Source organism: Batrachochytrium dendrobatidis (assembly GCF_000203795.2).
Source record: "Batrachochytrium dendrobatidis JAM81 unplaced genomic scaffold BATDEscaffold_1, whole genome shotgun sequence".
NCBI classification, from domain to species: Eukaryota; Fungi; Chytridiomycota; class Chytridiomycetes; order Rhizophydiales; genus Batrachochytrium; species Batrachochytrium dendrobatidis.
Window position 1 is genome coordinate 3,846,372 of NW_006281099.1, and position 12,319 is coordinate 3,858,690.

Consider the following 12,319-nt stretch of genomic DNA (forward strand, 5'->3'; position numbering starts at 1 on the left):
ACTGTCACGGTTGGTGCCTTGATATGATAACTGCAGCATATGTGATTGATACCACGCACACTGGTCTTGCTAACAGCGCTGCACACATGCTCATCGGCTTGTGCTCAGACTGGATCATTGGTTTCTGGTCCATTTCCAATTGGACATGGAGTCCGGCTGTAATGTCCACTGTCGGATTGTTGTTCAATATGTTCATCAACGACACACACGATGATATCAACCGATTGTGATTGCATGAGTATTGTGTAAATCACCACCAATGTGAGGGTTCATGTATGCCGACAATATCGTGATATTTGCCGATTCTGATCAGTCACTCCAATTGGCATCTGGTGTACTTGCACGATGGATGGAACAATGTCAAACAAGTTTTGGTGTAGTCAAATGCAACATACTCAGTTTCCGTGGTCACAACACTTTGATTCCAAATTACCAATTGATATGATGCTACACGAACAACAGATTCGTCGTGTTCAACACTACAAATATCTGGATATTGTATTGCATGAACCACTGTATCACACCATGTGACTGGACTATAATCAGGTTGCTGTATCCAATAGCATGTTGGTTGTGTCCGGTTCTTGCAAACCATCAACTCACAATCAACTTTCAGACACGAATATTCTTGGCAGTCATTCTAGTAGTGATCATGTATGCACTGGATCTGATTGGCGGTTGGTGATGACTTGACCTGAATACACAGTCAACAGTCAACAACTGTGTGCTACACATATTGAGTGCATGCAAATCCACAACTGTCAACTCCTTGTTGTTGAAATGGGTTCAGATCACCATTAGCTCACTCACTCGTTGCACCGATGTGATTGCATGATCAACCTGACACCAATCAAATCACACTCGAATGCATATGTTCCAGTCATGTGCATGGTGTATCGATTGTCAACTCCAACACATTCCACCATGATCATGGTCACATCACACCATGCTGATGTATGTCGATCGGTATCACATTGTAAATGGTTGACATCCAATGACTGCAATGCAATACCGTGCATGTATTGTGACTGATACGCTGTGCACCATCAGCCAGTGTGCAACTGTCACTCGATATATTGAGTCTGATATGCAACAACATGCTGTGTTTACCATGATCATGTTTTTGATCAATATCGGACTCATGATACATGATTTGACATGTTGGATCGTGTGGATGTGTCATGGACTGCAATTTAGTTGCAGACACACATATGTTTGACATTGACCGATGCATACTGTGCAACGACTGATCAGTGCAGGTGTGATTGCACACTTGGTGGTATTGTGCATTATGGTTGTTTGACAATGGATGAATGCTGGATTGGTCGGTTATATGCAACCTGTTTGAATCGACCTATTTGGACAAACACTCGATGTAGCTGACAACAATGTGTATACATGGTTGTTGGATCAGTCGAGTTTCTGCTGGTAGCGTACCATTGGTAACAAACACTGTTCTGACACCATCACTGGGACAGTCATACAACAGTTGACCAACACACTTGTAACACCACCAGCATATGCTCGTATGGATATGGCATGTTCACATGAGTTCATTTCATGTCTTGGCATTCGTTTAAATAAAACTTGTTCAAAAGTAAACCATGACCATAGCAGGCTTACGATTGTAATAGTACACCAAAGTCGTATCCTGCAGCTATTAACAATGTATTACAATCAAACGTTGCATAGAAACCTCCACTTTGATCATGGTTTGGAACTGTAAACTGCCTGTTTGGTTTATGTTAATGTACAGATTCTACAAATGGTATGCCAAAAATCATGCCAAAATCAAAATCACCAAACAGTATCGTTAGATCAGCCGAGTGATGTCATGTATTCAATCGAGATGGATTGCAGTTCAACAAACTGGTTGCAGTGTACAAGACACGAACAATAAATGATTCTGTCATCCAAATCAGCACTAAACAATCTACCGATACTTTGAATAAACATCAATAAAAACATACTCTTGTGTGGTTGAATGAAATGTACACATCAAACACTTGATCCACATTGATGGTGACAATTACGTATTTTTTTAACTTTATTCTCACTTGGTCCCTATTGTTCCTACTATCCCTATGTCGCTAGCCGTAAGGGTTTTGAAAGACACAATGTTGCCCTTTAGACTTGGTAGAAACTGGCATCGGAAATACTGAGATCGATTGCTTATTGTGTGCTTGAACTCCCTTATTAATGTTCCATCTTACACGAGTACAGTTGTAAAAATAACCTTTAGTTTTGACCCTTTAATCAATCCATGTTGTATAAATATCAAAACAAACTGCCAAAACTATCCAGTATTTCGACACTATCGGAATAAATTGCTGCTCGTCTGTATTGTTCATCTGGATAGTTTACAATGAAACAAGCTGTGATTTTTGTAATTTCGCTGTTGACAGCCATGTCGTCGGCTATAGTCGTATCAACTTCTGAAAGTCCAGCTCCCACATTCGAACCATCACCATCAACATCAGGCTCAACATCAGGCTCAGCATCAGGTTCAACATCAACTCCAGACCCAGACCCATTATTTCAATCTCATAGTGATACTTATGCCGCTAATCTGTTTTTGCACTATAATACACTTTTGAAACGGTACGATGCGAAAGTCGCCCAGTGCAAAAATCTAAAACGGAATTGCAAAAAACTCGACAAAATCGTACGTATACAAACACTTATACATACGCAGACTCTAGATAAGTGCATCCGTGATAGAGACTCATCAAAAAAAATGCGATTAAAGGCCACCTCCAACTGTATGGAAGAAAATTCTAAAAAGGCCAGGGATTTGTACCTTCAATCCCTTGCAAAAAAAATCCATATATGTGATGAAGCTAGTCAACTCGAAGCAAAAGTAAACGAGATCGAGGTTAAAATTCAAAGATTTCTATCCAATTATCAACAATAACTTGATTAAATATCAAACTGCTATCAATATGCATAAAATTGAAACAATAAAGTTTGGAATCATGATGTCTGCATATTGTTTGTAGGTGCACATTATACAACAATGAATGCAATGGATTGTCATTGGCTGTTGTTTTGAACCCTCTTGTCAACAAATGCAACTGCTTATGACATGCAATAGATTTGGATAATATACCAACAAAAAATCAACATAAACTGGTTTACCGAGTATGTTGTATACAACAATTGCTTTTATACATGTTTGATATGGATCATTCAGCTGGGACCATTGCATTGTTAATAATCGACTACAGACTCATGGACGTGTATTAAGCTAGTTTGTATCATAATTATGACAGGATGTGTGATGAGATGATGCAGTGGACATATATACAACGTGTATTACAGTAAAAACATGGACTGATTGTTTGAACATGTATGGATACAATCATATTCGGGTTTGACAACATCGAGATGGTGGTTTCCAAGTTGAATACTCAGTATTGGAATCCGGACATTTAGTTTGATGAACCACATCATGATCACGTAGCTCAGTCACGATCCAATTGACATGAACAGTCGAGTCGTGTAGTTTGGGTTCAGCTTGACACATTTGTATTGTCAATCGGACAAAATGTCAAAAATGGATCAAGATCAACTGAAACAATCAACGGACTGGATCCAGTATGTGTAGTCGCACTGAGTTGCATATACTGATCACAGTAACAGTGTGACACAGTAAACAACTCGAGTGTCACTTTACTGATTATGGTTATGGTGACATGTCAGTGTTTGATACATACAGCATTACAATAATGGGTCGGCAACAATGTGATGGAACTGGATGTGCAATACCAAAACCATGTCCATAATATGTGATATAACAACAACTTGCAGCCATATTGACGTAAATGGACCACTAAATAACAGTGTTGGTGTGTGATAAACAGTTGCATTACTGACATGTGTCATCATTGTTGTTGAACTAGATTGCGATCGTATCCGTGATTCAGAATACAACAAATGTGTGTACAGAGCTTTATTTACAGATCAAAGCACTTGAAGGTAATAGAGGTAGCCGTTGTAAAATAAATACAAAAGTTCTATTTTACACAAATACGACTATAATAGACCAGTATTAATACTGTTTTGACAGAAATTATAATCACATTGATTACATCGACAGTTTCAATTATTCTATAGTTATCCAAACTAGGCATTAGAATTTCGGTCATTTCGAATTGATACAAGAATAACACTTTCTATAGACATCTCTAGGCATAATCACATGTGTAGTTTACCATCAACAACATCGTACGACATTATAGGACCTTGATGGTTTATACTAGCAGCTCTCTGAGAATTTTGGCGCTCAATATAAGGGGAAGATATGGATGCTTGTCTAGAGTGATCCCTACTATACGCCTGTGAGGCATGATGAGGGTGATTTTCGCTGTATACTTGTGAGGGTATGCGCGCTCGTGGCTGGTTCAACAATATGGCAAGATTAGCCATTGGCTGAGATATCATCCCAATAATGTGCGGGTCACTGTTGGCTGGCTCGCGATCACCTTCGTGCAAACTATTGTACTCGAACGGAGTCAAGCTAATTGGCTGTAATAAAGTTGTATTCTACATATTGTTAATAGTAAAGAATAAGTATCGGTTTAGTATTAGTCAAGCTGGTTTAATTGGTACCAGTATCACCACACCAAAAGCATGAACCCATTAGTATTAGCCGCCTACAAATTCAACAAGTGATACCTGAGGGTTGGGATATATTCTATCATTTCTTTCATCTAGTTTAAACACACCCAGATCGGGTGGTGCAGCTGTATATGGAGATTGCTCCATTTCGCGAGTTTGTTCCACTCCTTTAGGGGCTGGTGCTTCCACCATTTTTTTCGACCCCCCACGCAATCCGCCTGTTTTAGCTGGAAATAACGAGTTGGCAGTCAAGATCACAATCGGAATAGATATAAACGAACCCACTGCTAGAATTGAAAAAGTGAGCCACAGTGCATCAAATGTCGTTCTGCACCAAAATGATTAAAATATACAATAGATAAACTGTCAATATTTTGGAGGATAGTCAAAAGGTATTACATATTCAAGGTTGTATTGGGGCTTACAAGACACCACCGCACATTCCATCCTGCACAGAGTAGTACGCTTCTGCAACCGAGTAACATGGAAACGAGCTTGTAACATATTGTTGCTCAGCAGCCGCAAAACTGATCATGTTGTTTTTGACTAATGGAATTGCAATAGTCAACTGTTTTAAATATACAAATGCAATATATTAGATTAGTACCGAGTAGTATAAAACTACGCTCCGCGTGTATTCATTGACAAGCCATTCAATAATTAAACTCTTACATTGGCTGTTGCATTTCCAGCAAAATTTTGAAGTGAGTCAATAGATAAATTGTAGAGTCGAGGGAGACTGCGAGTAAAGCCCTAACATACACAACAACAATGATTAGTCGACTTGTGATTTAGTAACAGTACTCTTGCATGCTTAACGGTGCATTTATTCTTACCAACAAAGTTGTAGCGGTACTATTAAGCGAAACAATCTGATTTTCTAGCAACAGTATACTTGTGTTCAAATTATCCAAATACCCGGTAGTTTGAACAATTCTTTGAATATTCGAGCGAATATCACTGATTTTTACAAGAAAATCATTGTTGCAAGCAACAGCTTGGCTATCAGATGGAGCAGGGCTTGAGGGAGTAAATGTCAAATAACTTCCAATGGCACTGGCCGTAGTTGCACTACTTGCTTGATTGTATAGTCCAACTAATTCGTTATCTAGAAAAACCAAATTGTTTTTCAATGCAGGGATTGAACTTTGTCGTGCATCATCCAAAGATGTAATATTAAAGCCACTTAGGTCAACTGAATTGACGTTGGTAAGTTTGGATGTGGGGTTATTAGAGGTGTCTACTGAAGAACTAATATCCCATCCTGAAGTCACGGCAGAAAAATTAAACGAATTAATCTTGTCGCTAGCTTGTTGAGTTACGTTTATCATTGATCCATTGAGTAAACCCACTTTGACTGCTACGTCAATAAAGGATTGATTTTGGTAGCACAGTGGAACAGCTACAAGAGCTGCATTGATCATTCCTGCAGTAGGAGAACCTGCCATCACTTGCTGAATATATGGAGGACTTCCATCATACATAACCGTGCATACTATCATTACATGATTGACCGAGTCAGGGTTTGCATCAATGTTAGGTGGCTAAAGTGTAAATTTGACATTATAAAAACAGCCATTCTCAGCGCTCTTACCATCACCCAAAGGAACAGCAACTATTACAAATACCAGAGCTAAAATATGCAAGATAACATAATATGGTGTAAAAGCAAGATTGGCTCTGGAAAATATATGCAATACACGTTTTAAAGTTAATAGTGCAGTCAATGTGATGGGGCAAAGTAAATAACGGATCGCATACCCTTTCATTGTCCGAGGAGATTTACAGCAGATTCCAATAGACATGATCAAAAATATCAGAAAGTAGATACTGAGAATAACATATAGTCCTATTGTTCTAAATACGTGATTATCCATTCAACAGTTGACTAGACAGTGTCAGTGCTTGAAACAAACATGTTTTTGCATTATTGTAAATAAAATGAAATCAAGATCGTACACATATCCATTGTATTTAGTGACAGTTGTCATTGATCCGCTCAAAAGTGTTGATATCCATTGAATTTGAGCAGAAATACCATCTACAGTACCGCCAAGGGAAGATACAATGCTTGCGCGTGCATTTTCTAAACCTGGACCTGCAGCACCTTTGAATGCTATAGTATTGTATTATAAAATCATTTTTTGTTTAAAATGTTGATGTGCATTTAAAGCATGTCAATCCCACTTACTTGTTGATCCTTGATTAACCAGATTTATAACGTTATTTGGAACTGTATTTGCAGTTGTTCGGATATCCAATGCATAAGTGGTCAAGTTTGGGACATTATTTAACGAGTTTAAAACACTTCCAGAGCTTGGGCTTGAAGAGGCATCACTTAAAATATTTTGAGCAGCAGTATTAATATTTCCGCTATTAACAGACGTGGAGAGACTCCAGCTGTATGAATTTACTGGATGGACAGTACTGCTAAGATTAGTCGAGAGATTCGAGATATTCATTGATGCTAAATGATACATTTAATCAATCCAGCATGGTAAATGTCAATGATAAAAACCAATTCTGGTGAATTCTAATATAAAAGCAACTATACCCACTTACTGGTTACAATTGAGTTTGATATTGACAAGGATGCGTTTCGAGTTCCATCGACTACTGTTGAATTAAGCAAAAGAGCTGTGATAGTGTTTTGGGTTGACTCCAATCCAGATGCCAAGCCAATTAGAGCAGGAATAACACTTGTGTTGAGCACATCAAAATGCACAGATGCTACTACACTGTCAATACTGCTGTTCACCATGACTTTAAGATCCGAGAAAACGTGATTAATAACTGGAACAATCGTAAGAGCCAAGTTATTTGTGTCATTAAGACTGGCCAATGACGTTTGTTTAAAAGTAGAGAGTGTTGTAGTAAAGAATCCAACGGCATAAAACGTTCCAATAGCTGCTCCACTGTTGATTTTAATTCAAAATGCAAGAGTTTCAATTCAATAATACAGGTTAAAATATGCAATCATCACATGCAACAATCTATTGTTTGGGTTATATACTAATTTGACCATCAGTACAAATTAACTACAAGGCCAAGAATCAACTTACGTGATAATAATCACGAGAATCACTAAACTGGCAATATTGCAGATACGGCGAGCAGCATTGGGGGCTTGAATTCGTCTGCGAACAACATATCGTCGACAGCAAGTAAGGCAACAGCACTCACAGCATACAGTGAGTGTTGTAAAAATTAGAGATAGAATAAGCAAGGCTACAAGAATAGCAAATGGCTATGCGTATCAACAATGATTAAAGTTTTACGTAAATTAGTGTTGCTACATAGTATTCGCGCAGCCGGCATATGGTTTTGCTTGACAGTCGCGATCAAATCAAATTCGACTCACCAAGTAGTATCCAGTATACGAAGTATAACTGACTTTAGAAATATCAAAGTTATTTGGAACAGGAACATGAGAATAAGAAGTACGTAGTGCAAGACGAATTGCTTTTGCAAGATTGGTCCATGTGAGCAAAACTCCAGTAGGTTGTGTGTAGGAAAACACCTTGGTTACCGCTCTACTGAAAAGCGATATTGGAAAATTGTCCATACTTATTTTTGGCTGATTAATCGAATGAACTATTGAAAATACTTTTAAATCACCAACTTGTAGATTAAATATAAGCCAATTAGTTTGAATCGAGGTTCAGTTTTTTGATTTTGATCAATATGACCCAACAGTGTTTTAAAATTAATCCAATACTTGGTTCGAAAAATTTAGATCTATAAAAACAATTTCACAAAGCGCGTTATATATTGTGAAAAAACAGAATAAGCTATTCGATTATCATTTCTCAAATTGGTCGCGCCACGTACTATTTATTGTGACCATTGTATCACATGAAGCTTTGTTGTTTTGTGCAGTAAATCATCATCATAGCTCACATTATTTTTGATAGTACATTCAGTTTCAACAATTTGCTATCAACAAATCAAAACCTTGATATATCAACTCGTCAAATTTAGCATTGTGTAGAAAATAAAACTATTAAAGCGATTAAAATATCATAAATTTGACTTGAAATAATGTATTAACGCGGACTAGGGAGTTTAAAAATTGAACAGTGATGGTTTTGATTAACCTAATTAATGTGAACAGAACGCTCAATCTGTTTGGAAATAATAGACATTACAATATTAGTTGCATTTCTATTGATAGTATACAGTCTTTTGCATTTACAAATTAACTTTACCTGGGGTTGTCGTTGGGAATGCCCTTTTTTGTATTTGGGAGAGGCTCCATAAGTTGCTTCAACGTCTACACTTCCAGAATGGCGTCTTGATGCACCCATAACATTGGCAAAGTAAATGAATGCTGGAATGGAGAGGAACGAGAATACACCAATCACATAGTATGCAAACCAAACGGCATCAAGACCACCCCTATCAAGCATAAATCAATGTAATAATGCATAAATAACTAGTAGGTCATGATTGGCATGAGTAAATCAAAGAATTTGGTAATAAAACTCACATGAATCTACCACACAAAGCATCCTGAATGACAAAAATGTTTTCTGCGAGACTTTGGCATGTTAGTGAAGCATACAAAGTATTCTGCACACCTCCTACACTACTGATGGTTTGATTTTTTATCTGGGGGATTGCTATAGTAAGCTGGTGATCAAATGTAAAATATAGCAGTTAATTTTCAAATATAAATATATGTGTTTAGGTTCATATCAAATCAATCGTACATTATTTGTGGCATTCCCAGAAAAGTAGCCAAGACTAGATATGGAGGAATTGTAGTATCCAGGAATGGTGTTTGCATTATTCTGAATTTTTAAAAAATAACATATTCAAATAGGTAAGTACTTTATCAAATCAACATTTACTTATTAAACACGTGTAAACCTACAATAGCATTATGAGTACTGGTGTTTAAGCTTTGTACACTCGAAATCATAGACGTAATAGAATTTTGCATTTGATCAATAGATCCATTGACAGCAAGGAATGCATTGAGAGCATCTCTTCGTGTTGTTAGTTTGCTTACAAAATCAGCATATCCAGCATTCACAACTGCAGCTGCTTGGCTGCTGGGTGAAAATGTAAGCCCGCTATTTCCGTTTGATGTAGTAATGGCAACATTGTACACATCTCGAAGATTGGTAAGTGCATTTCTAAGAGCAGGAAGAGCATTCGTTGAAATATTGTTCAAAGTGGTGACATTCAAGCCAGTGGTATCCAAGCTAGTCAATGCGCTCAGTTTTTGGGTTGGAGAAGGATTAATTGAAATAGATGAGCTAAGATTCCAAGAATTGGCAATTGGAGAAAAATCAAGGGATTCTAGCTGATCAGATGCAATCTTGGTCATATTTATGGAGCTAGCATTGAGATATCCAAGATTTGTAGCAATAGTCAAAAGCGATTGGTTTTGTTTACATTGATCGCGCAAAATAAATACGTTGTTTACAGATGTTTGAGTAAATGGGTCCAGCGCGATTGAAATTGGAGGTGGTGAGTAGTCAAATGTCAGGCTGCATGCATCACCGATCAGCATGGCAGAAATATATAGAATCAGTGCCAGCAATTGAATTAATGCGTAGAAACCAATTGCAGTAAAGTTGCATCCCTTTACAACACGAGGTTTTTTCATGACTGCTCCAATGTTGACAACAACCAGAATAAGCAGGATAATGGCAGAAAGCACCGCCATTACAATGTGACGATAGCTATTATATGTCCTGACTTGGGTGAATATACCTGACACTTGATTGTAAATATTGGTCAATGAATTTCCAGCAGATCCCTGGAAAGGAGCTAAAGAGCTACCAATACTGTTTTGAGCAACGTTGAGTGCTCCAATTGCGCTTACTTTGAATGTATTAGTACCATTCATCATAAGAGTATTGATGTTGATGGGAAGATTGGTAACGACATCGCGAATCTGAGCGGCATAAGAATTAAGACCAAGATTTTGCAACGGACTTAGTGTTGAAGAACCGTCAGGACTTTGTTGAAGACCAGTTGTCATTCCTAAAGCCGCAGCGGATGCAACATCAAAGGCATTTTGATTAAGATCAGTACCAGAATAAACGTATGTAGCACCACCGCTTCCACTAAATGTCTGTTGGTTTGCTTTCCAAGCCGCCAAGTCAGCCCTGTCATTTGTAGTTGCTATTCAAATATCACAGATTTGAATTATACAAGACATGTATTAGTAGCTTTAGTACACATTGATGTTGAAAGAAACCAGATAAATAGCCTACTTGTGTTTACTTGAATTGCTATTGACAAGGTGTTTACTTTTGTAGTTGAAATAGCATCTCCCTGAGTTAACATTGCTGTAATGTTATCCTGAGTAGCCTGAATTCCATTAGCAAGAGCATTCATATTTGGAGTAACACCTGTGGTCTGAAGCGAATTAAAATCAATAATATGTAGCGCAGAATCCGCGGTCTGATTTACAATTCCTTTAAGACTAGTAAAGGAAGCATTGATTGAAACAGGCAGTCCTGCAACAATATCCTGACCACTTTTGATAGTCCCAAGAGTTCCAGATGATGCAGAGTCTACAGATGTAGACAGGTACACGCTCCCAGTAAAACTTGCAATAGCCGAAATACTAAAACATTTTAAAAATTGCAACACGAGAAGGGCCAGCAGCGTACATGTGTTGTGTTGGGATATAAAGACAAGGTAGACGCGTCGAGTTTAGGTATATCAACATTAAACAACGAGTAAGAATCTTTTTCTGGTACAGTTTTTCAAAACGCAATGTACAGGGCAAAAGCAAAGTTTAACGCTTATAAACTGGCCCATGTTGCTTCATTTTTACAAAGCCCAATTATAGAACAAACTACTTACATGAAGGCTAGGTTGATAAACGTGAACCAGATCCCAGACCACCATGCAGATTGACGCGACCAGACACGATGGTTACGCTTTCGGGCTAAACTTTTTTTACAACAACACAGAGCACAGCATTGCATGATGGCAATAGCAATGGTGGCTATGAAAATAAGAGCAATTATTCCAACAAGAATGGCAGAGCCCTATAGCACAAGAGTTCATATTGCAGATGTGTGTCGTTTAATGAAATATTGGGATAGTCGCAATGAAAAATTCAATTTAGTCGTTAAAAATCGTTTAGTTTAAAGTGGTAGCCAATGTTTTTAGTAATTTTGAAATAAAGCAATCAAGTATTTAGATTAAGCCAGTAGAGTTTGTCAAATTAAGGTGGTACGTTTCAAAGAGTTTAAAAACGACAGATATGGATGATTAGTTGCGTTCTACAAACTCTAGTGCCAGTATATCTTTAATGATGTTGGCATATATATGACAGGATATCATAGTCAATACACTTTAAGCCGCGTATTTACCATATAGTAGCTCGTCAAAGTTTTTGTAGGAGGAATAAGACTCCCATTTGTCATTGGAAGATACTTGTAACTACCTCGAGTAGCAATACGAATTCCTTTAGCAAACCCTGACCATATAGACAGTCCTGCTGGAGCATAAGAGTATAAAAAGTCTTTTATTACTGATATATTTGCTGTTGGAATAGAAATAGACATTTTCGAAATGTTCAAGGTCAAGTTTTTGCAACCATGATTTTACGTGTCCAATTTATATATTTGGATTTACAGTCGCGTTCACGTAAAATGAACTACTTTTGTATCTATCCTGCAGCGACTTTTTGTTTTCAAGTAAACAATGGTCAGGTATTTATTGCGCC

General features: G+C 37.6%; 3 protein-coding genes across 3 annotated transcripts; 1 reads left to right on the plus strand and 2 right to left on the minus strand.

Annotated features, from left to right (window-relative positions):
- Positions 1-2,365: 2,365 nt before the first annotated feature.
- BATDEDRAFT_86015 (uncharacterized protein) lies at positions 2,366-2,914 on the plus strand (the record flags this gene model as incomplete). The annotated part of the gene is made up of 1 exon (XM_006676088.1): positions 2,366-2,914. The coding sequence occupies one exon, from the start codon at positions 2,366-2,368 to the stop codon at positions 2,912-2,914; it is 549 nt and encodes a 182-aa protein (XP_006676151.1).
- Positions 2,915-3,938: 1,024 nt separating this feature from the next.
- On the minus strand, positions 3,939-8,185 carry BATDEDRAFT_34283 (uncharacterized protein; the record flags this gene model as incomplete). Its single annotated transcript, XM_006675749.1, has 13 exons — positions 3,939-4,187; positions 4,215-4,545; positions 4,678-4,948; positions 5,046-5,188; positions 5,293-5,373; positions 5,457-6,115; positions 6,215-6,300; positions 6,382-6,477; positions 6,580-6,736; positions 6,812-7,087; positions 7,183-7,535; positions 7,683-7,867; positions 7,982-8,185. The coding sequence occupies 13 exons, from the start codon at positions 8,183-8,185 to the stop codon at positions 4,126-4,128; spliced, it is 2,904 nt and encodes a 967-aa protein (XP_006675812.1). The 3' UTR covers positions 3,939-4,125.
- A 465-nt stretch (positions 8,186-8,650) lies between these two features.
- BATDEDRAFT_34284 (uncharacterized protein) lies at positions 8,651-12,158 on the minus strand (the record flags this gene model as incomplete). Its single annotated transcript, XM_006675750.1, has 8 exons — positions 8,651-8,744; positions 8,829-9,018; positions 9,110-9,252; positions 9,333-9,413; positions 9,497-10,758; positions 10,851-11,206; positions 11,449-11,636; positions 11,964-12,158. The coding sequence occupies 8 exons, from the start codon at positions 12,156-12,158 to the stop codon at positions 8,718-8,720; spliced, it is 2,442 nt and encodes an 813-aa protein (XP_006675813.1). The 3' UTR covers positions 8,651-8,717.
- Between the last annotated feature and the right edge of the window lie 161 nt (positions 12,159-12,319).